Source organism: Chinchilla lanigera, unplaced genomic scaffold (genome assembly GCF_000276665.1).
Source record: "Chinchilla lanigera isolate Chin_1 unplaced genomic scaffold, ChiLan1.0 scaffold00053, whole genome shotgun sequence".
In the NCBI taxonomy this organism is placed as follows: Eukaryota; Metazoa; Chordata; class Mammalia; order Rodentia; family Chinchillidae; genus Chinchilla; species Chinchilla lanigera.
Window position 1 is genome coordinate 7,367,604 of NW_004955454.1, and position 24,633 is coordinate 7,392,236.

Sequence of the window (24,633 nt, forward strand, 5' to 3'; positions counted from 1 at the left end):
AGGTAGACTGCCCGAGTGTGAATCTAAACCACACCTGCTGGGCAAACAAAGGAAGCATTGTGATGACTTACAAGCTAGTAGCTGTAAAAGTTGACACAGTCACCTAAATAAAAAGGGAAAAAAAGTGTGGTCAAAATTAAAAAATTCTGTACACAATGTATAGAATAAACAGACAGTTTACAGCACAGAAAAGGCTGATGTTTGTGACAAAGAACAATTAGAAACTAATACAGGGGGAGAAGATAACCGTTACAGAAATAAAGATTTTTAATAGACTGCAGAAAAGCAAATGTAAATGATTTTCAAACACATGAAAAGATGCTCAGCCTCACAGTAGAAAGGCATGATTGAACTGCAGAGATCATCAACTCTAAGAATATGTCTTTCTGTTTATTCTAGTCTTCTTTTTTATGGTCCTGTGAGGTCTTTAAAAGAGTTTCTTCGTTTAGGTTTACATGTCTTAGTTTCTTCTAGATATTTTATGTTTTTTAGTTATTGTTTTAAATTTTGTTTCTGTATGTTTCGAATCTTGTTATTTTTATTCAAGTTTCTTATTATTGGTAGTAGTTTCAGTTGACTTCTTTAATTTTCCATGAATTAATTGTGTACTCTACAGATTGTGATAACTCTTTATTTGATAAAACTGTGTATGAATCAGCTTTGTCTCTAAATAAAAAGTTTATTAAGTACAGAAGTTTGTTGTTAAGTATTTAAAGCACTCACTACTACCAGGGCTCCTAGCACGGCTGGGGAAGCGTACAGTGTTTCTGGTATTCATATGTGTTGGTTTTGTGGTTTGCTTAGTGGTTTTTTTTTTTTTTTTTTTCTTTCAGTTTCATTAAATATTCTAGGAAATTATAGTTCTGTAGTAGTCTTATTTTTCCAGTTCTCTTGTTCTCCAGTCATTTTTTTTCCTTTTATAACTTAATTAGTTCTACTTCCTTTTCCTCCTGTAATTTGGCTTTAATTCAGAGAATTGTTGCCAGATTGTATGTGGAAGATTAGACAGGAAGATTGCACATGTGACATTGTTTACACCATCTTCAGAGTTATATATTTTTATGACTTTGGCAAATAAGCATAAAATCTCATTCTGATAAATGGCCATATCCACTGATGATAATTTATGTGTTTTCTTTTTCTCTAACAGAAGCTATCACGTATAAGAGTACCGCTGAGTTTACAGATATAACATGGAGTTCCAGTGGAAGTGATCTGTCAGATGAAGATAAGATACTTTCTGAATCACAGAAAGATAATGGACATGGCTCTAGAATAGACAGGATTTGTAACAGGAATATTTTAGGTCCAGAAGATGGGGCCAGTGAAGGTAAATTACTAATTTTGTAAGAAATCTAGTTTTGGTTAAATAGTGGGTTCAGTATTGGAAGAAACTTACATTCCTTTTATGTATTTGTAATTGATTGTGAATTTTTTGAGTCCCAGCCTCATTGCCACACCCTTTAGAAAAATTTTCTCAGTTAATATTTTTCACAGCAACTCTAACAGAGAGGCATTACTGATATTATTTTTACTCTTAACAGCTTAGGCTGAGACTTGTTAGAATTGGTTGGAATTCATTTTCGGTCTCTTTGGTGCTAAAGCCAGTTCTTGCAGTTCCCTTGCAGTGCTACATGCAGGCTACCTTCTTCCAAACTTGTTATTAAATACTGTGACAACCAGCAGTGTGGTGGAAGTTTAACTTATTAACAAGTTCTTCCGCAGATGACACTTTATATTGTATCGTGTTTTACACAGTTTAAAACGGGATTTCTCAACCTTAATATCTTGTGTTTGCTGTGGGGAGAACTTTCCTTCGGATCCTATTTGAGATGTTTTGCAGCAATCCTGGCCTCTGCCTGCTGGATCATAATAGCACCCCCAGCTCTAGTGTTAACACCCCAGAATGTTTCTAGATGTTTCAGAGGTCCCCTGAAGGACAGAAGTCACCTCCAGTTGGTAACTGTACATGTATTATTTTTTGCCCGCTTCTTTTTTTTTGTTTTTTTTCGGTACCGGGAACCGAACTCACGACCTTGCGCTAGCCAGGCAGGCGCTTTTGCCGCTGAGCTAAATCCCCAGCCCCTGTACATGTATTATTATGGGAAGCATATTCTTTTCTAAATTTTAAAAATACTTGGAGTATTTCAAAATTTAATGCTTTCAAAATAAATTTGTAACTTTTAATGCTGATTGTTCATGATAGTTAGGTTAGATTTGGACAGATAGCCTCTCAGGAAAGCGGTTAAATTGTTTTGACCACTTTGTATCCATTTTGGTAACTGCCATTGACATTTTAGTAGGCATTCTCAGTTTGTACATAAGCTGATAATGCTTATATTATTGTTTCAACCATGTAAATTGAAATACATTGTAGTGTGACTCTTGGTGTGTCTTCATACATCTCAGAACACAATTTCAATATTAAAAATTGTATGCTTTTAAAAAATAGTATGGTATGTGAATTATTTCTCAATAAAGCTTGTATTAAAAACTATGTTGTCCCTGTCTATTAATAAATATTCTGCAGTTTCCAAAGCTGATTTTAAATGAAAAGATGCTTTGGCCTAATTACCTTAACATGAATTAACAAATTGACTTCTCTTTCAAAGTTGATTCTTAGAGAACAAGTGGATGATCCCTTGGAATATATGTAATCATGATTACAGCTTCTGGATTAGTTTTCCCTCCCTTCTCCTGCTCTGCTTCTCTCTACTCCTCTACCAACTTCTTTCTTCCTTTTTACATTTAATGGGTGACAAATGTTTCCATTTATCAAGGTGTGTGTGTGTTTGAGACAGGGTCTCGCTATGCAGTTCTGGCTGGCCTTGAACTCACTTTGTAGCCCAGGTTGGTCTCAAACTCTCAACGATCCTCCTGCCTCAGCCTCCCAAGTGCTGAGATTACAGGCGTTCACCACCACACCTGGCTTCAAGATTTTATTTTATCCCAGATACTTGGCTGTTTTTTTTTTTTGGTACCATGAATTGAACTTAAGACCTTGTACTTGCCAGGCAGGTGCTGTGCCACTGAGCCATCTCCCCGGCCCTTGGCTGGTTTTATGTATATTATTTCCTTTGAAATGTATTATGGCTTCTGAGCTAAATATCCTCATTTTACAGAAGAAAATGGAGATTAGAGCAGTCAGGTTACCTGCTTAGTCACATACTTGATGAATGTGCCAGTTGATACTAAAATCCGAGGGTGTCTAATCTCAGTGCTGTGTGCTGGTTGCCAAACCAGTTTTATCACGGAGTTCTTTTTAAAAACAATATTTTTAGACTTGCAGAATTAGAGTCTCGTGGCTGTAAGACCCAGAATTAGGGTTATGAAGGAAAGTCCTAAGTCAAGGTTGTCAGAATTCTTTTCTGTTAAGTATTTTACACCTCCCCCCCCATTTGATTTTTATATAACTTTGGTAAAATCTCTTAACTTACTGGAGACCTCATTTCCTCATCTGTAAAATGTACATTTCAATCTAATAATAGTTGTCTTCTTGCTTCGTAAAAGTATTATAACCAGATGAGATCCTCATCTTGTCCGTGGTATATAATTTCGAAACACTACTACATTGTGATGTTATTTATCTGTGGGTTGTTTTTCTGCAAGCTAGGAATGGTGCTGCTTCCTCTTCTGTATTTGTCTATCTTGTAATATGTGTCTAGATTGGTAGAGTGGGCCCTTGGTAGGCACTTTACTGGATGGATGAAAGAATGAGTGCCACACAGTGTGCCGTGCGGCAGCATCTCTGAGGGCACATGTACTCCTCCTTTGACTCTCCTTGGCTTCATGCTGTCATGCTTCAGCAAATGGAGTCTTTCTCATGCATTCCCCTGCCTGGTTCCATGACTGAATGTGAAGTTAGATGTGAGAAGTAAATGCAGTTACGCATCTGCTTCTCATTAGTAGTCTGACCTCCAATTTTTTATAATCATTATAGAGAACTTTCATTATGTCCCTGGAACAGCAATATCAGACAAAAGAACCTACATTCTTTTATCCATATTTTAGCTTTAGCTTAATTTTTCTTTTTAAAAGAGTTTAAATTCCTTTCAAATCAAATATTAGTACTTTTTTTTTCTTTTTACTATTTAACTTCACTGCAAGTAAAATTATTACTATCAGACCTCTGAAAGTAGGACCATCATATCTCAGCCTTCTAAACTGCAGAAGTAGGTGTTAGGGAGTACTTGCGCTTTGTATTCTAGGAAAGGTTTATGTTCTGTACTATATACCTCAGAGACTAATAACTAATTTCATTTATTTGGGTATAGCAAATTAGAATCAGTACATTTGGTTATTTAATATATGAAAATAATTTAGCTTTACTGAGTTAAGTTTTTATAAAACTTCAGTGATTTTCTTACTGATGAAAGTACTCTGTAAAAAATTTATTGAGTGAAAACATTTGGAAAAATAATTTCTAATAGAAGACTGAATATAAACTATGGTTCAACTATCCAATGGAATATTAACTTATAGAAAAGAATGATAATATAGTGATGAGGAAAACTTGATTATCTTAGATGAAAAAAATCAGGGTGTATAAGAAAAGGGGAAAAGTAAATCTTATTTTTAAAAACATACTGGAGAAGCCATAAGGATTAAAAAAACCAGTAAAGGTGGTTAATTTAGAACTCAGGTCTGAGTGAGTTGGGAGAAACGAGATGTGAGAAGGGATATATTTTTTGCTGTCATATTTTAAAAAATCACCCGGTAACATAGATAAGGTAACTACTGAGGATAAAATACAGATTTTAAAAAAGAAATACTAGGTATAAATTCAGTTACAAATTGTGTTTTGTAGATGAATTACAATCTATTGACTGGGAGATCAACAGTGACAGGGAAGACGCTAGTGGCTGTAATGAAGGTGAGGACGGTGAGGGTGCTGCAGAAATCTCGGATTGTGCTTCTTGTGCAAGTACTCATTCATTGACAAGTGAGGAGAAGCTACCTGAGCTTCCTGAGGTAAGACCTAATTATTTAAAAAGCTCTTATTGTCTGTGACATTCTTTAATCCTGGCCATTTGGTGTTCTGCATCTGCTCCCCACCCCCTTCTCAGGGACAACCGCTTTTGTCTCTCAGTGTATCTTTTTGTTTTTTACCCCCGTAGCTCTAAATAACATGCTTGTGCTGTATTTATAAACATGGGTAAATACTGAGCTCTTATGCCACCCACTCTCCAGCCCCAATTATGTGCTGAACTTGGACTTCTATTCTTCCAGGACAGATATATCAAAGTTTGTTTGGAGGAAGCATTGCATAATTGTGAATCAGTAATATTGATAACCAAGACCAACTTTTTTTTTTTTTTTTTGGTCTTTTTGAGATAGTGTCTCGCTATGCAGTCAGGCTGGCCTTGAGCTCACTTCATAGCCCAGGCTGGCCTCGAACTCACAGCAATCCTCCTGCCGCAGCCTCCTGAGTGCTGGCATTATAGGCCCAAGCCCAACTATTAATTACTTTTTCTTTTCCTTAGTGATTATTTTGGTTTTTCGTTTCTAGTTTTATTGACTGCTTATAGAGTTGTAGTTTTTTACCATTGTTTAACTCTGTCATGACACTTCTCAAAGTAGGCATTCTGGCAGTTTCATCTTGGAGAACTCCCGCCCTTAACCATGTTGCCCCTCCAATTTGAAGTCAGTGTCCTCTTTGCTTTGTAGATGTTATCACCATCAATTTATGAATTTGTTGACCTTTCCTCTGCATAGAGTTCCATTTTGTTTTGCTTCATGTTTTCCCTTTCTTGGTTTTCATGCTCACTTTGGCTGAACACATCTTCCAATAGCTTCTGACAAATGACTTCTAGAAGGTAATTTTTTGAGACTTTGCATGTCTTCAGATGCTTTTACCATATACTGATATGTGATGGAAAATATGTATAGAGGGGCTGGGGATTTAGCTCAGCAGCAAAAGCGCCTGCCTGGCAAGCGCAAGGTCGTGAGTTCGGTTCCCGGTACCGGAGAAAAACCAAAAAAAAAAAAAAAAAGTATAGAATTTTAGGTTGAGAATAATTTTCCTTCAAGGCTTTAAAAGCATCGCTTCATTGTCTTTTAGCTCAAGAGTTACTGCTAATAAACCCGAAGCTATTCTTATTTGTAATCTTTTTAAGACTTAATTGCTGGTATTCAGCAATGTGATTGTGGTATGCCTTGATACGGTTTTCTGCTTGTTATCTGTCAGACTTCCTACATCTGGTATATTGGGGCTCTTCAAAACCAGTAAGACTAACGTTTGTTTTCTCTTGCCTTTCTCGTTTCTTTGTTTCCTTTTGTAGTGCTGAGGATCCAACCTGGGCCTCATGCATGGTAGGTAAATTCTTTACCACTGAGGCACATCCCTAAGCCCATCTTTAATCTTTTTTTTTTTTGTCTTTTTGAGGTAGGGTCTCACTGCACAGTTCAGGCTGGCCTTGAGCTCACTTTGTAGCTGAGGCTGGCCTTGAACTCACAAGGATCCTCCTGCCTCAGCCTCCTGAGTGCTGGGATGACTGCCGTGTGCCACCATGCCCTGCCCATCTTTAATCTTTCTTGTAAATGTGCATTCTAGCAAGTGTGATATCTTACTGTGGTTTTAATTTGCATTTCCCTGATGATTAATGATGATGAGTTTTTTTAATGTCTGTTGGCCATTTATATATTTTACAATATGGAGGTTTCTAAAAAAGAAACAGAAAATAGGTCTACCATATGACCCAGCAATCCCACTTCTGCTCATGTATCCAAACGAATTGAAATCAGTAGTACACTGAAGAGGTGTCTGCAGTCCCATATTCGTTGCAGCATTTTTCACCATAGTTAAGATACGGAAGCACCCTGTGCATCCAACTTCGAATGAATGGATAAATAAAATATGGTATATACGCATAATGGCATACTATTCAGCCTTAAAAAAGAAGAAAATTCTGCCATTTATCACATTAATGAGCCTAGAGGGCATTATACTCAGTAAAATAAACCAGATACAAAAAGGCAAATGCAGTTTCACTATTCCTTATCTGAAATGCTTGAGATAGAAGTATTTTGGACTTTCTTTGATTTTGGAATATTTGTATGTGCATACTGAGCTATCTTGTGGATAGGACTAAAGTCTAAACATTAAGTTGACTTATGTTTCGTATATACCATATGCTTTAGCCTGAAAGTAACTTTATGTAGTATTTGTAGTGCACAGTATTTACAGTGCATGTGTTGTTTGACTACAATCCATTGCATGAGACTAGGTATGGAATTTTCCATTTGTGTTGTGTTGGTCCTGAAAGAGTTTTAGATTTTCGTATTACAGACAATGAACCTGTATTCCTCTCCTTTCCCTCTTTACCTTTTCTTCATTTTTATTTTTGCTTTGTTTTCGGTACTGAGGATAGAACCCAGGGATGCTCTACCACTGAGCTCCAGGCCCACCCTTTTAAAAATTTTGAGACAGGGTCTCTCACTGAGTTGCCCAAACTGGCCTGAACTAGTGACATGCTTGCCTCTGCCTCCTTAGTAGCTGGATTTATGGGTGTGTACCACTGTGCCTGGCTTTTCTGTTACCTTTCTAGTCTCTCTTTCTTTCTTTCTATCCTAATTTTTATTATTTTCTCAAGTAAACAGCTAACAGTACACTTAGGGAACTAAAAAAATGATTAAAGTAAGCTCCAAGTTCCTTGGGTATTGTGTTAGGTTGTTTATTTGGTTTTTGGGGGGAGGTGCTTCGGACCAAACCAATGTTTGGTACACGCTAGGCAGATGTCCTACTGCTGAGCTACATCCCCAGCTGTCTTTCTCCTTTTTCACTATAGGCATTTATTGCTACCAACTTCCCTCTTAGGACTCTTTGTACTGCATACTGTAAGTTTTGATATGTTTCCATTTTGTTTGTCTCAAGATATTTTATTTCCTTTTTAAAACTTTCTTTGACCTATTAGTTATTCAGGAATCAGCTATTTAATTGCCACATATTTGTGACTTTTCTTTGGCTCTTCCTATTATTGATTTGTAATTTCATCCTATTGTGATCATAAAAGATACTAGATATGATTTTAATTTTTTAAAAATTTGTTAAAAGTTTTGTGGACTAATGAGCTATTCTGGAGGATCTTTTGTGTGTACTTGAGAAGAATGTTTTTCTGTTGTTTTTATATGGAATGTTCTGTAAAAGGGGTGATCAAAATATATGAAGAATATTTAAAGAGAAAAATATTACGTAAAAGACACATTGCCATTTATCCTCCTTGCTTTGAACAGTTATTCCATAATTCTTGCCACTTTTTTTTTTTTGTCTTGTTGAGACATGGTTTTGCTATGCAGTTCAGGCTGGCCTTGAACTCACTTTGTAGCCCAGGCTGGCCTCGATGTCACAGTGATCCTCCTGCCTCTGCCTCCCCAGTGCTGGGATTACAGACGCGGACCACCATGTCTGGCTATGCTTGCCACTTTGTGAAGCAGTTGTGGAAGTCTTCTTTTGTGAGTATCTTTATGAGCTGTGATCAAGGATTTGGTGACTGCACCTGCCAGTTGTTATTCAGTGGAAAGGCAGGCTCATAAAAACATTATATTTTTTAAAAATTTTTTTAATTTTTTAATTTTTTCATAAAAAACATTGTAGTGTTTCTTCATATACCTTATCATCAGATCTGGTATCGAGTACATTTTCCCCAAAGTCAAAATGACCACAAAGCCCAGTGTGGAGGCATGAACCTATAATCCCAGCACTTGGAATGATAAGGCGGGAGGGTGGTTATGAGTTTGAGGCCAGCCTGGGCTACGTCGCGAGACCTTGTCTTAAAAAAAAAAAATGACCATGAAAAGTAAATGTTTTGAGTCAGTTCAGGACGTCTTGACAGCCACAACAGGGCAGTTAAAGACGTAAAAGGGAACTTCTAGAACTGCTTCAGAAAGTAGCGAGAACAGTGGGACAAGTGTGTTCAAAGTGAAGGAGAGAGACTGAGGAGGACTGATGACGTGTCTTTTACTCCAAAATTTTTTAAAATTTAAATATTCACAGTACTGTTATATCACACCTCATGTATGTCATTTGTTCTGAAGCACTGTTCTATTCCAGTTTTCCCTTGTTAATTTTCTACCTGGGTGATCTGTATATTGTTGAAAGTGGGAAATTAAAATATCCTTCCCATTGTATTGAAATCTCCCTTTAAATTTGTTAGTATTTTCTTTATATATTTAGGTGCTATGATGTTAAATGCATATGTATTTAAAATGGCTTTTTTTATTTTTGACTTAAAGAGTATTTATTTATTTATTTATTTACGTATTCTTTTGGTACTGGAAATCAAACTCAGGACTTTGCGCTTGCCAGGCAGGTGCTTATGCCACTGAGCTATATCCCTGGCCCCTTAAATGTATTTAATCTTGTACAAGTTTAGCTATCTCTGCTTGCTTTTGGTTTCTATTTGCAAAGAATATCTTTTTCATCTCTTCACTTTCAGGCTGAGAATGTCCCCTTAAGGGTATAGTGATTCTCTTGGTGTAGCAAATGGGTGGGGGTCTTGCTTCCTTAAATTTATTTAGCCACTCTATCTTTTGATTGAAAATTTTAATTAATTTAAATTTAAAGTAACAGTTGTACATGTGATGCATTCCTGCAATCCCAGCATTCTAGGGTGTTGAGGCAGGAAGTTTCCCAAGTTTGAACCCAGCCTAGACAATCAGTGAATCAGCAAGGTCCTGTCTCAAAATAAAACAAAACAAAACAAAACAAAACAAAACAAAACAAAACAAAACAAAAAAAGATATAGCTCAATTTAAGGCCCTGTTGTCAATCCCTGTAGTGCAAAAATAAAGAAGCAAGTAAATAATAAATAAATAAATGAATTCAAGGTAACAGTGCAAGATAAGGATTTACTGCAGACATTTGGGCCGTTGTTCTCAGGTTGTTTAGTAAATCCTTTGGTCTTTTCTTCCCCTCTCTTACCATAGTAGTATGCTTTACTTTTTACTTTTTGTAGTAATTTTGTATATAGGAAGCTTTAAAATATGTATTTCAGGGTGTTGTTTGTGGTTGCCATGGAGCTCATAACAGGCTATTTTAAGTGGATAACAGCTTTGAACACATTTTTTTAAAAAAGTCTACACTTTTACTCTACCCTCCTACATTTTATGACATAACTTCTCTATAGTATCATCTTTTAAGACATTTAATAAATGTACTTGATTACTGATGTGACTTTATATACTGTTCAGTTTGACAGTACTTTATTATTGCTGTCTGTATTTTCACAATTTATTTTTTCAATGTTTTCTAAAAACCCATTCCTGTAGAGGGCAGCAGAGACATAGCAGGGAGTTGTTTTCATAACCTACATTTTTCAGGAAGTATGAAGGAAATTGGATTTAGGTGAACTTCGTTATGTAATTCTCATGTACTTTATGTAGTGACCCCTGTGTAAATATACGACAGTGGACAAATATCAGATAGCCTAAATGAGGTTTGGATTTTTTGTAAGGAGGTGAATAGGAGGTAGCTGGCACAGATAAAAGATCTGAAAGTAGTTCGTGCAGTTTTAAACAGAAAGTAAATGTTTTCAGATTTGAATTTTGGATACGTTGTGGTGAAACAGATGTTTTCTTTGTATTTTTACGAGTAGAGGTAGAAAACTGATTTACTAACTCATAGAAGATGGAGCTATGGAAAAGTTGTAACAAACAGGAATAAACAAAATTTTATATTCTCACATAGGGTATTGTAACCCTTTAGAAAGTGATATGACAAAATTTCGAAGTATTTCTGAGTCTAATGAGTATATTTATGACTCTGTTCTCTAATACTTTGAATTAGAAAATACACATGACGTAACACATAAAACCATCCTGACCATTTTTAACTGGATAATTCAGTAAGTAGTGGTATTAAGTAAATGCACAGTGCTGTACGGCCATCATCACCATCCTTTTCTAGAACTCATGGAACTGAAACTTTGTACCTATTAATCAGTAACTCCCCATGCCCCAGCCTCTAGTTCCTAGCAACCACCATTTCACTGTCTCTGAATCTGATTACAGTATTCTAATTGCCTTTTGTAAGTAGAATCATACAGTGTTTGTGTTTTTACAGCTAGTTTACTTCACCTAGCACAGTGCCTCAAGGCATGTCAAGGTCGTCAGAATTTCCTTCCTTTCTAAGGCTCAACAGTACTCTATAGTATGTTTACAACATATTTTGATTTAATTTGTTGTCTAATAATGTCTGTGTTGGAACTTGATCCGTGTACAGTTTTTTTGTTTGTTTGTTTTTGAGACAGGGCCTCACACTATGTAGTACATGCTGGCTTTAAACTCACTATGTAGCCCAGGTTGGTCTCGAACATGCAGCAATCCTCCTGCCTCAGCCTCTTGAGTGCCTGGATTATAGGTGTGCACCACCACGTCTGGCTCCATGTACGCTTGGGAAGAATGTGCATGCTGTTGTGTGCAATGTTGTATCTATGCGTGTTAGAAGTAGCTGGTTTTTGTGTATTTGTCTGTTAGATCTAGTTGAGTTATTGTGTTACGTCCTTTATTATCATCTGTCTGGTTGTTCTATCTGCTACTGAAGGTAGAGTATTGTTTCCATCACTGTTATTGTAGAACTGTCTAGTTCTTCCTTTGATTTGAATACTTTTATGGTCTCTTATTAAATTCATAAAAGTTTTAAATTTTTGTATCTTCTTGTGTTGAATATTGTATTAATATGTATATCCTTCATTATTTTATATAACCATTTTGGACTTGTCTATTTTTTCTGATATTAATGTGGACATTTCTGCTCTCCTGTAGTTACAGTTTCTATAGAATATTTTTTCCTATCTTTTCTCTTTCAATCTGTATGTCTTTGGATCTAAAGTGAGTGTAGTATAAACTCAGTCTGATCTTGTTTTTAAATTCAGTCTGCCAATCTGTCTTTTGAATGGACAGCTTAATTTAAATTTAAAGTAATTATTAGTACTGCTGTCACTTTGCTGTTTTCAGTATTCATTATTGCTTATCTTGTCCCTCCTTTCCTGCATTTCTGTCTTTTTTGTGTTAATTTTTAGTGAAATGTTTGTTTTCTTCCCCCTTCCCTTACTCTTTCAATTTCTCTATATTCTGTTATTTTCTTTATGTTACCAGAGGGGTTACATTTATTTTAGTTTTTTCGAATGCAAGAACAACATATTTATTAAATGTATCATTAACTTAAAAACACCAGGTCAATTTGTTTTAAAGTGCTGCTCGTGTAAAACTTTAGACAAAATCACCACCCCAAAGTGAATTTTAAAAAACATTTTAAGGCAAACACTGACCATAGATATGGACAGGCACACTGGGGATTACATTTAAATCATAAAGTTTTAATATTCTAATTTATACCAGGTTAACATCAGTAACATAAAAAAGACCACATATACACTGCTTTTTTTATAGCTGTGTCGCCAGTCCTTTAGTTTGTCAGAAAATGGCATCTTTTTACATCATGTCACCAAACGCACAAACTAATAATTCTTTTAAATCCATTCTCTTAAATCATTTAGAAAACAAATATGGAGTCATGTACCAAAATTACATTAATACTGCTTTTTATTTTTTTTAGTTTATTAGTACATGTGTGAAGTATATAATGTTTATACTCCTTCTGGGAAGTTGGTACATGTATACAACACACCTTAGTTCTTCTGTTCACCCTTTTTCTTTTTCCTCCCTTCCCTCTACACATCCTTTGAACTTATTCCTTTTTTTTAGTTTTTTGTTCATGTTTGCAGGACATAATGTTTGCATTCCTTGTGGGAGTTGGTAAATGTACATAACACATCCCAATTCTACTTTTTTTTTTGTACCGGGAATTGATCTCATGACCTCATGCTTGCCAGGCAGGCGCTGTGCTGCTGAGCTATATCCCTGGCCCAGTTCTACTTTTTTAATCCCTTCCTTCCCTCCTCTTTTTCTTCATCTTTTGAGCCTCTTTCCTGGTGAGAAAGATCTGTCTCCTTGATTCTTTTTTGTTGAGATAGATATCTATCTCGATAGATAGTGCAGGCTGGCCTTGAACTAGCTTATATAGCCCCGGCTGGCCTTGAGCTCACAAAAATCCTCCTGCCCCAACCTCCTGAGTACAGGGGCTTACAAATGTGTGTCACCACTCCTGGCTCCCTACTTTTTTTTATCTTCTATTTTGCTCTTTAATTTTACTCTGGGCTTCTCATATAAGAGAAATAATACAGTATTCAAACTTGTAAGTCTGATTTATTTTGCTCTACATGGTCTCAAGGTGCATCCATTTTCCTGCAAATGACTCAGGTCTGTCCTTCTCCACAGCAGAGTAGTGCTCCACGGTGTAAGTACATTTTCTTTACCCATCGATCCATTGATGGACACAAGGGCTGCTTGGTGAATTTAGCTGTTATTAATGGTGCTGCTGTAAGTGTAAGTATGCATGTATCGCTGTAATAATTCCTGCAGGAAAATATCTAGGGATGCCTGGGTCAAATGGAATTTCAAGGTTTAGTTTTTTGAGGAATCTCAAACTTGATTTCCACAGTGGTCATACTCGTTTACAGTCCCAACCAACAGTTTAGAAGGATTCCTTTTTTTCTCCAACCCTTCCCAGCATTTGCTGTTATTTGATTTCTTGATGATAGTCATTCTTTCTGGGGTAAGATGAAACCTCAGTGTTGTTTCAGTTTGCATTTCTCTAATGGCCAGCAATGTTGAGCATGTCTTCATGTATTTATTGGCAATTTATTTTTCTTGTATGAAGTGTCTTTTCATTTTACTTGCTCACTTTTTGATTGGATCTTAGTAATACTTTTTAGACTAATCATATAATCGTTTCAGTCTGTTGAATCATGTAGAAAACAAAGAGCTAATAATACTAGCTTTTTAAGTGCTCATGTATTTGCCTTCATTAAAATCTTCATTTCTTCATATAGCTTATAATTACTACCTAGTGTCTTTTTCATTTGAACTTGTAGAATGCCCTTGAGCATGCTTTCATGGCAGGTTTAGTAATAGTAAACTACCTCAGTTTTTGTTTACTGAGGGTTGGCTTTATTTCGCCTTTACTCTTGAAAAATAATTATATACAATTCTTGGTTGAGAATTTTTTCTTTTAGACTCAACATGTTGACCTACTATCTTTTGGCCTCTGAAGTCTCTTTTTTTTGTTGAGGAATTTGCTAATAATCATATTGAGAATCCCTTACCTATGACAAGTTGTTTTTATTTTGTTGCTTTCAAGATTGTCTTTGGCTTTTGAAAGGTAGATTATAATATGTCATGCTATGAGTCTCTTTCAGTTTTCTTTAATTTTTTTGGCAGTACTGGGATTGAACCCAAGGCCTTCACACTGAGCTATATCCCAGACCCTTTAAAATTTTTAATTTTGAGACAAGGTGTTGCTAAGTTGCCCAGGGTAGGTTCGAACTTGTGGTCCTCCTGTCTCAGCCTCCCAGTGTTTTGGGACTGTAGGGCTGTGCTTCCATGTATATCCTCTTTTATTTTTATCTTGCTTAGAATTTGTTGGGCTACTTGGGTCTTTCTCTGTCTGTCTCTCTTTGTTTTTTTGTAAGACAGAGTCTTGTGTTGCTCAGCGTGGTTGAAAACTTATGATCGTCCTCCTTCAGCCTCTGGAATAGCTGGGATTTATGCATATACCACCACTCCCTACTTTCTTGGATGATTTTATTTATATCTTTCATTAGTTTGGGAAGTTTCAAGCTATTTCTTCTTTGACTCTTTCTGCTTTTTTTCTCTAGTTTCTTCTGATACTGCTACTATGCATATTTTAGTTCACTTGATGATATCCCACAGGTTTCTTACCATCTGTTTGTTTTCATTTTTTTGTCTTTCTTTTCCTCAGATTAAATTATTTTTCATTGTCCTGTCTTTCAGTTGACTGATTCTTCCTTCTCTTTTTAAAATTTATTTGTTTTTAAAATTTTCTTCTGCCTTCTCAAATCTGCCTTTACACATCCCCAATTTTGAGAGGGAAAAGGCCCTTTTTGTATACCCTGGATACCATAACCTATGTGCAAGCTGCTCCTTGGGAGGTATGTACAACTCCCTGCCCTGGCTGCAGCTAGCACTCTGGCTAACACCTGAACTTGACCAAAATTAACTGCAATTTCCTGTCTAGTCCTTCTCTGGAAGTTGCAAGCCTTCACTGGGTTCTAGAGTTTCATGATAGTTAATTATGCTAGATTCTGCCAGTTCATTGTTTTCTAGGTGAGGAGACAGATTTTTGCTGGTCCAGACTCCATGTTTTCAAAACCCTTTGGTTGCATATCTCTCATACTTTTGAAGCAGTTTAATTATCAAGTTCATAAACCCTGTTTCATATATTTTAGGAACTCTGTCCCCTATCTAATTCTGTTTATAGAAACCCAACACTGAGCACTTGTAAAGGGAAGCTGGCCTGGGTGGCGCACGCCTCTACTCCCAGCACTCGGAAGGCTGAGGCAGGAGGCTCAATGGTAGTTCAAGGCCAGCCTAGGCTACATAATGAGTTCAAGGCTACCCTGGACTGCATAGTGAGATCCTGTCTCAAAAAAAAAAAAAGGAGACTGGAGGTTTTAGTCATACTTTTTTGTTGTTGTTTTTGTTTTTTGAGGGTCTTGCAACACAGTTCAAGCTGGCCTTGGACTTGCTATATAGCCCAGGCTGGCCTTGAACTCACAGCAATCCTGCCTTAGCCTCCCGAGTGCTGGGATTACAGGCGTGTGCCACCATGCCCAACTGTATGATTATTTTAAATATTCAATTACAGAAACGTTACACTTCAGAAAAATATTCATATTCTATCTGTTCTTGTGATAAATGTTGAAGATTATATTGAAGAATCTGTACTTTTTGTTATAACTCATATGCTATATGTTTATGATTTGATAACATTAAAGCATTTTTTGGCCCTATAAAAAATTTAGTAATTATATGTACCAGTATCCTTGTAGCAATTGTGCCTGAAATTTGATTTTATCTGTTCAACATCTCCCTTGTTGCTGACTGTAATTCAGCTTGAGGTACCAGAACAAGGACTTTGTTAATTTGTTTTTAGTAGCTTAAATTGTCCTCTTGCATTATCATCCTGTCATGCCACTTCCCTTCATTTTCCTCTTTTTCTTCCTTTGATTTCCCAAATATTTCTCTTTTCTGATATAAGCAGGACTTGAGTAGAAAAAGAGCCACTGTAGGAAATACTGTTATTACCCTATAATGCTAAACGTAATGATATAAGTCACTATGGGTATGACTTTCATAGTTCTTAAATTTCCTAATATCAAAAATAATCCTTAGGAGTTCTACTTTCTTTTAGGACAGAGTGCCATGTATCTGAATACTTTTTCTGCAAATAGCAATGACAGATTTTGTACAGAACATAAATACACTTGCGTAATGGCATAGTAGGAAGACAGAAATCAGGCAGAAACAGAGATTATGACATTTGGCACACAGAATGGCACAAAGATAATTTTAAACTTTTGTTGCTATTTGCCTGAAAGTAGGAAGCAGTCCGTGTTGTGCAGAGTAACTGAGGCTTGGATAGAAATCACAGTGCTGATTTTGGGATGACTGTAGCCAGTGTCAAGTTAGAGAATGTAGAGTTGTACAAAAGAGGGTTCCCTAAATTCTGCACAGAAATTTCATGTTAAGCTGGGGATGGTGGTACATACCCGTAATCTCAGCACTTGGAAAGCTGAAGCAGGACAATTCCTTTGAGTTCAAGGCCAGCCTGGACTACACACAGAGATGGTCTCAAAAAAAAAAGAAAATCCAAGGCTAAACGAGGTGCCATTTGTTGCCCACCACAGGTACACTGTGTTTGGAGAGTGTGTATATTCAAGTCAACTGTTTATTAAGTAAAAGTAAGTATTCTTCAGGATAACATAATTGAATCCAAATTTCTAACAATATATCATTCATAGTGACGGATACAGTCCACATTTTTACACACATGCACACACAAAAACAGACAAATGTGAGGTGTGTGTCAGTTGAGACTGGCCCTGACATGGCTGCCGTGTTAGAATTAGAAGCTGCTGTAACTCCCTCAAAGGACACAAAGAAAAAATACTTACATCATGATCAGATAGTTAAGAAATTTAAGCTGAGAAAGAGAAATTAGATAAAAGGACCAAATGAAAATTCTTGAAATAAAAGATTGATTTGATGGGGTTATAGAAGATTGGAAAGAGGTGGGAGATTCAGTGAATTTGATAGTTTGGAAGAAATTAGTCAGTCTTTTTTTTTTTTGCCTTTTTGAGACAGGGTCTCACTGTGCAGTTCAGGCTGGCCTTGAGCTCACTTTGTAGCCCAGGCTAGCCTCGAACTCACAGTGCTCCTCCTGCCTCAGCCTGAAATTAGTCAGTCTTAACAAGGGAAAAAAGAGAGGTCAAAAAAATGAAGGTAGCTCAGTGATTGGTAGAACAATCCCAAAAGGTATAATCCATGTTATTAGAGTCCTTAAAGTAGAAGACAATAGAAGTTGTGACAAAAATTTTGGAACAATAACAGGCTGAAAAATTCTCTGAACTAGTGAAAACTATTAATTTATGTATTCAAGAAATTCAGTAAACTTCAAATCAGATAGGTACAATAAAATGATACTTAGGCATATCGTATTGAAGCTGTTTAAAATGATAAAGAAAAAATCTTGAAATACCCTGAGAAATATAACAGTAACAAATGATACTGACTACTTATCAAAAATAATGCAGGCCAGCAGGCTATTAACACCTTTAAAGTACTGATAAAAATTACTTCAGAATTCTATAACTATATAATCATAATCTTATTTTTTATATGTATATATATAAGATAGTTAGGATAGCTGTACTACTAATTTCTGTTAGTTCATTGAAAAGAAAGACTTGTGTTTGTATTGTCTGATCAGTTTTTCATGCCTGCATCTTGTAATGTGAGCAGCTACTTTGAGGATAACAATTAGCAGGGTACTAACCATTGTTACTCTCCGACTGTCTTGTTTTGAAATTTTGTGTAATTTTTTTCCCTTAAAAAAATAAATAAAATTAAGAGCCAGAAAAGACAGGCTCATCTGCTAGTATTTAAAAAAAAAGAAGACTTGGTTTCTAACTAAGAGAATATCTGTCAAAAATAAAGGCAAAATAAAGTCATTTTTGAGTAAATAAAAATTAAAGAGATCTCACTGGAGCAGATCAGCATTATATGAAATGTTTAAGGAAATTTCTTAAGGAAAGTGGTACCAGATGCAAACCTAGATCTTTAGGAATAAAAAAAACAGCAGTTAATAAATATGTAAATCTTTTCTCCTTCTCTATTTAAAAAAATACATATGTTTGATAATTTAAAACAAAACTTACAACATTATGTGGCATTTATGGCATACATGGGTACAATATAGCAGCTGTAACATAAAGGATGGGGCTAGACAGATGGAACAGTGTGCTGAATGGGCTCTTATCGTGGTGCTTTTGTTAGCTTCTTGACTATGCTCTAAGTCCACTATAAACAACTAAAGGTCTGTGTTATAATTCCTGTAACAGACATTGAAAGTGAAGGGAAAAATGCAAGGAATTATTACCAGAAAATAAGGGAAGAGTGAAATCGAATTCTAAAGCATATTCAGAGAATCCAAAAGCAGGTATAAAGGCAAGAACAAAAGAATGTAAAAGAGATGGGGTGAAAAGAAAACAAATACCAAAACTGTGAAAGCAGATCAGTCCTATTAATAATTATGTGAAATGTGAATAGATTAAGCCTTTTACATAGAGATTGACAGATTGAGCAGAAAGCAAGACCTCCTTATATGCTATACACCAGAGATTGTATGTATGTATGTGTGTATGTATGTATGTATGCATTTGGCCATACTGGAGATCGAACCCAGGACTTCCTGCTGTACTACTACACTACATCCCCAAACCCCTTTTAAAAAAATTACATTTATTTATTTATTTTGGTACTGGGTAACATAACACTTTATCTCTGAGCCACAACTAGCCTTTTCTGTTTTTTATTTTGAGACAGGGTCTTATTAAGTTGAGCTAAAGATCCTCCTTTGTATAGCCAAGTTATTATAAAAACTCCTAATTTTATGTTTTCATTGTTCTATATGTGGTATTTATTAGTCTTTAATGTGGTAGATATATAGAGATATTTCATTACTTTGCATTTACCTAGTGATAATGTGGATAATGTTTTCACCTGTGTAGTGGATTGACATCTGGTGGTCAGCTTGTAACCCCCAGCTGAACTGAGTAAGCGCGGTGCTGGGTATGGAAGGCCCACTTGAGGATTGTTGCCAGCAGCATAAGAGGCAGAACTGAAAAAGAAGAACAAGTGAGGCTGTTGGGAGCTGAAAGGCTGTTTGAGCTGGTAGAAGCTGTAAAGAGCTGTTGGTTCTGTTGGAGGAGCTTGTCATGCTGGCTTTCCTGATGAACTTGGTTGTTTTCATCCTCCAAGGAGCTCAGGCCTTGTTGGCACTGAAAATAGCTTCAGTCCACTTTTGGGGAGCTCTGGTCCTCATTCCGAGCATCGCTTCCTGGCTCTGGAGGGGAAGGAGGTACACAGCTCAGTCTCCTGAAGAAGCTTGCTGCATTGGCTTTCCTGATGCGAACTCAGCTGTCTTCACCATTGGAGGAGTTCGGGACCACACTCTTGCTGAGGATGGCTGTGGTTCTTTTCAGGGGAGGGCTGGTTCTTACTTTGAGCATTGCTTCCTGGTTTCAGTGCAGATCCCTCAGCCTGCTAGCACAGATCTTCATCCTGCTGGCACAGACTTCCTAGATTCCATCACTGACCTTTGGGCCTTTGCAGCAAATCTATGAAACAGGCCTGCATGAGATATTGTTAATGGGCACTGAGCCTCCAGTTGGACTTGGAGGCATTGTTGTGGGTTCTAGATCCTCAGCTGGACTCATGCAGGACATTATCACGGGATCCAGGCCCTCAGCTGGATTCCTGGTCTATTGTGTATGGACAGATTTCCTACACTCTTTTGAATATCATTCTTTGGGTGACTAGTATAAATAAACTTATAAAATATGGTCTTGTATCATATTGTTTCACCTTGCAAAATAAGCCCCAAACGAACACAACCTGCTCAGTTTAATATACCATCATTATCCCTTTCCAATTAATTGTAGTTTTATTGTTTGATTGTAGAGGTTCTTTATACAGTTTTGATGTAAGTCCTACATAGATGTAGTTGTTAGTTTTTCCTTTTTTTTTGGTCTTTTTTTGAGATAGGGTGTCGCTATGCAGTTCAGGCTGGCCTTGAGTTCACTTTGTAGCTCCGGCTGGTCTTGAACTTGCAGTGATCCTCCTGCCTCAGCCTCCTGAGTGCTGGGATTACAGGTGTGTGGCACCACACCTGGCAAGTTTTTCAATTCTTAGTGGTCTGTTGATAGGCAGAAATTTTTTTAAAAAGTGTTTTGGGTATTAAAAAACATAGAATAGGCTTCTCTTCTGCTCCCTTCTCCTGTTCTCCCTTCCTTTCTAGATGGTTCTTTATATAGTTTTAATATAAGTCTTGTTCAGATGTAGCTGTTAGTTTTCCCATTCTTAATAGTCTGTTAAAAAGCATAAATTTTTCAAAAAATGTTTTGGGTATTAAAAGACATGGAGGGTTATTCTCCCTTTTGGCTCCCTTTTCTCTTTTCCTTTCTAGATAGTAGTAGATTTTTTTATTTCTTTTTTTTTTTGGTTTTTCTCCGGTACCGGGAACTGAACTCACGACCTTGCGCTTGCCAGGCAGGCGCTTTGCCGCTGAGCTAAATCCCCAGCCCCAGTAGTAGATTTTTTTATTATTTAACTTTTTTTGGTTTTTTGAGACAGGGTCTCACTATGTAGTTCAGACCGGTCTTGAACTCACTATGTAGGCCAGGCTGGCCTCAAACTCTCAGCAATCCTGCCTCAGCCTCCTGAGTGCTGGGGTTACAGGCATGTGCCACCATGCCCAGCTAGATAGTAGCAAATTTAAAACAAACTTTGCTTACTGTCATAATTTGGGGTTTTTGCAAGGACAAATAATACAATATAGGACACTTATTTCATAAGATTATTTATAATAGTCACCCAAAGAATCATACACAGAAAGAGAGTGCAGGAAATCTCTCCACACAGTAAAGACCAAAGAAGCAAGCTGAGGGCCTGGATCCCACAACAATGCCCTCCTTGAGTCCAGCTGAAGACCTACAGCCCATGACATTGTCTCATGCTGGCCTGTTTCATGGATCTGCACTGGGAAGGGCCAAAGGTCAGTGGTGGAAGCTAGAAAGTCTGTGCCTGCAGGATGAAGGATGTGTGCTAACAGGCTGAGGGATCTGTGCTGCAGCCAGGAAGCAATGCTCGAGATAAAAACCTGAGCTCCACCGAAAAGTACCACAGCCACCCTCAGCAACAGTGAGGTCCTGAGCTCCTCTGCTGATGAGGAAAACAGAGTTCCCATCAAGAAAGCCAGCGTGACAAGCTTCTTCAGGAGACTGAGCAGTGCACCATTTTCCCCTCCGGAGCCGAGAAGCGATGTTCAGAGTGAGGACCAGAACTCCCCAAAATGAATCGCAGCCATGCTCCGTGACAACGAGGTCCTGAGCTCCACCTCCAGTGAGAATAGTCAAGTTAATCAGGAAAGCCAGCATGATAAGGTCCTCCAGCAGAATAGCCCAAGAAAACCAGCAGCTCCCTAACAGCTTCCCACACAGCTTCTACCAGCTCCCAGCAGCATCTTTTCTCCAACTCTGTCTCTTATGCTGCTGGCGGTAATCCACAGATGGGCCTCCCACGCCCAGCACCGTGGGCTCACTCAGTTCAGCTGAGTTGACTACTTGTTGTCAATCCACCACACTTACTGTATTATCATCAGCAAGTTTGTTTTAAATTGGTAGAAAATGTGGAAAAAATTTTTCAAAATCTCAGGAAATGTGTAAACTGTTTACCCTTCTGTGTAGGAAGTATTATAGATGTCTTTGGTCTTACACTCTAAAATTGCCAGAAAATGTGAATGTGTATCAGAATAGTTTGGCTTCAATGCTCTGGTTTTTACTCATTGGGAGACAAAGGAAGGTCCTTGGCATTGGTGTTGTATGTACCATCCTACACTCAAGTCTCTGCCTCTCACCCAGTGCTGGGCCTTTGGCAAGATATTTAGCTTTCCTAAGTCTCAGTTGGCTTGTCTATTAAATTAATTTAATAATACATGCATCACAGAGTTTCTGTGAAAATCGATGAGTCATGGCATGGAACACACAGAAGATTAAACTTTTTTTGTTTGTAGGTGGACATTTCTGGGTTTACAATAGATTCAGAAGCCAGCCATGTTTTAGATCCAAAATGGCGGCAAAGGCTCATGTGTTTGGAAGGTGATTGGATTAGTGGGTATTATAACCAATTTACTATTAAGTGGTGGGATCTGGTTGGAAGAGGTGGGTCACTATAGGCCTGACTGGGAAGGGTGCATTGTCCTTCCTGGCTCCTCCTTTGACTCTGCTTCCTGGTTGCCATGCCATCAGTACCTTGTCCTCTGCCATGCCCTTCTGCCTTGCTGTTTGACCTTTGGAGCTGGCTGACCATGGACTGGATCATGAACCAAAGTAAACCTCTCCTCTTTGAAGTCGTGGGTGTTGGGTATTGTGTCTCAGCAATGGGGAAAGTAACTAAGACACTGAGTAAATCTGTTACCTCTTTAGAGATTCTTGGAAGACTGTGCTTACAGAACCTATGGATACCTGCCTATAGTACCTAATGCTATCGTTCTGCTTTCTGGGGCCTTATTATGTCATGATTTAAAAATAATATATAAACATATGTGGGAAATAATACTGTAACTTTTGTTTGTATTAAATTGTCTTCTTGAAATCTAGTTTTATTGGTCTTAGTTAATGCTGCCACTTTTAGGATGCTAGAAGTTGTAACCAGCTGTGTACTCTGGGAGCATTAGCAGAAATAAATACATTTGTCCCTACAGACCTTATGCCAGGTAGCCCGATATCTTAATTGTAATGTTGATACATTGTGTCAGCTTGAGAATTGAGAAGTTTAGAAGCTTAACTAAGTGACTGAGAGGGGTAGGGGCCTCACTTTGTAAACACCTTGAGCTTGTGGAAGAGGAGGGCATGGAGATGGTGTGGGTGGATGGCTTCCCCCCTTTTGCTCTTGTTGCTTTTTCTATCTGTTGCTGTCTTGAAGTGTTGCCTCTGTGCCAGGCCACCCTGCCTCGGAGCCACCTGATTAGGGACTGAAACCTCCACAAACTGGGAGCTGAATAATCCTTTCCTTCCTTAATTTTGGGGATCGAGGTGTTTTGTGTCAGCAATGTGAGAAAAGTAACCAAGACAAAATTTGGTACCAGAGAAGCAGCATTGTTGCTGTGACTACTCCTGACCATGTGGTTCAGGAGCCTTTGGGAATGGCTTGTAGGAAGAGTTTGGAAAGACTCAGAGATGTTGCCTGAAAGAGTAGCTCTGGAACACCTTAGGCTGTTCTGTATGGGAGATTTTGGTCAGAGCTCAGAAGACCGGAATGATCATAGAAATGCTGATGGTAAAGACCAGGCTTGGGAGGTTTCTTCTGGGATGAAGGACTTGCATTAGATGCTGGACTCTGGATGATGTGTTTTATGGCTTGGCAGAAAGTTTGTCTGCATTTTACTTGCAGCCAGAAACTTTGCCTGAGACTGAGATTAAGGGTGGTGGGCTAATTAAGCTGGCACAAGAAATTTCAAGGCAGCTGAATGTAGAGGTTGTGGCATGGCTATTGTTGGGGGCTTTTAGCCAGATCTCTGTTGAAAATCAAGAGCAAAGAGCCCAGCAGGATGATTTAAAATGTTGTGAGTTTAGCCAGAAGGGAAGCTCCTGTAGAGCTATGGACTGCAAAGATAGAGCTGAGGTGATCTCCAGTGTTGAGAAGGAGCAGGAGAATATAAAAGATGGCCTGAGAGCACCACAAGAAGCAGCAAGTCCTCCACCCTTTGCAGCCTCAAAATTGCAAAGGTGACAGACTTAACTTTGAGGATAAAGCCACAGAGCACCATGTTCCAGAATGGCAGTGGTGGCCACGCAGTGTTCCAGAATGGTGGCGGCATAGAGAATTTATTCTTCAGAATTGGATTCAGTTCCCAGGGATGCAGGCACTGACCCCTTCAGCCAAGAGAGAGGAAAGCTGGCAGCAGACCTTGGCATCACCCATGTGGTGCTAGTTTTAGGAGCATGGAAAATGCAAGAGTTGTAGGGTGAAGGTGGCTTCCACCCCGATTTTAGAAGGCTTTGGGAGGCTAGGCAGTGTGCTGCTGAGAGGGCAGTGTGTGAAGCTGCGAGTGTGAAGCCAAAGATGCAGGGGAGGATGTGAGGGTGATCTGGCTGCAACATCTGTCACCCATTGGTCACCAGGGTTGATTTGGCTGATCTGGCTGGCTAAGTGGGTGTCCCTTTCCTCCCTCAATGCTCCATATGTGTCCCTCCCAAACCTGTCCCTCCTTGTGCTCTGGTCGGTTGAAGAGGATGACCACCCGGATAGAGGAGGACTGTTCCTTAGTCAAGGGTATATGACTAGCTGTGCTCCTCCACTAGAACCTCCAAACAAGCTGTCAAAGATGCAGGGGAGAGCCCAGAAGTTTGGAGAAGACAGGAACGTGGATTGTCTGAGGAAACCTGCAAGGTGGGAGCAGAGCAGGCCCAAGAGAAAAGCCGTGGGAGCTACAAC

At 38.1% G+C, this 24,633-nt stretch overlaps 1 protein-coding gene across 3 annotated transcripts in view; it reads left to right on the forward strand.

Annotated features, from left to right (window-relative positions):
- The window catches only part of Spidr (scaffolding protein involved in DNA repair), a 349,934-nt gene that overhangs the window by 7,460 nt on the left and 317,841 nt on the right, over nucleotides 1-24,633 (forward strand). For all 3 annotated transcript variants that reach the window (XM_005396031.2, XM_005396032.2, XM_013520203.1), the window contains exons 4-5: nucleotides 1,151-1,330; nucleotides 4,808-4,971. In XM_005396031.2, the coding sequence (XP_005396088.1) occupies nucleotides 1,151-1,330; nucleotides 4,808-4,971 (344 nt within the window). The remainder of the gene's footprint in view (nucleotides 1-1,150; nucleotides 1,331-4,807; nucleotides 4,972-24,633) is intronic.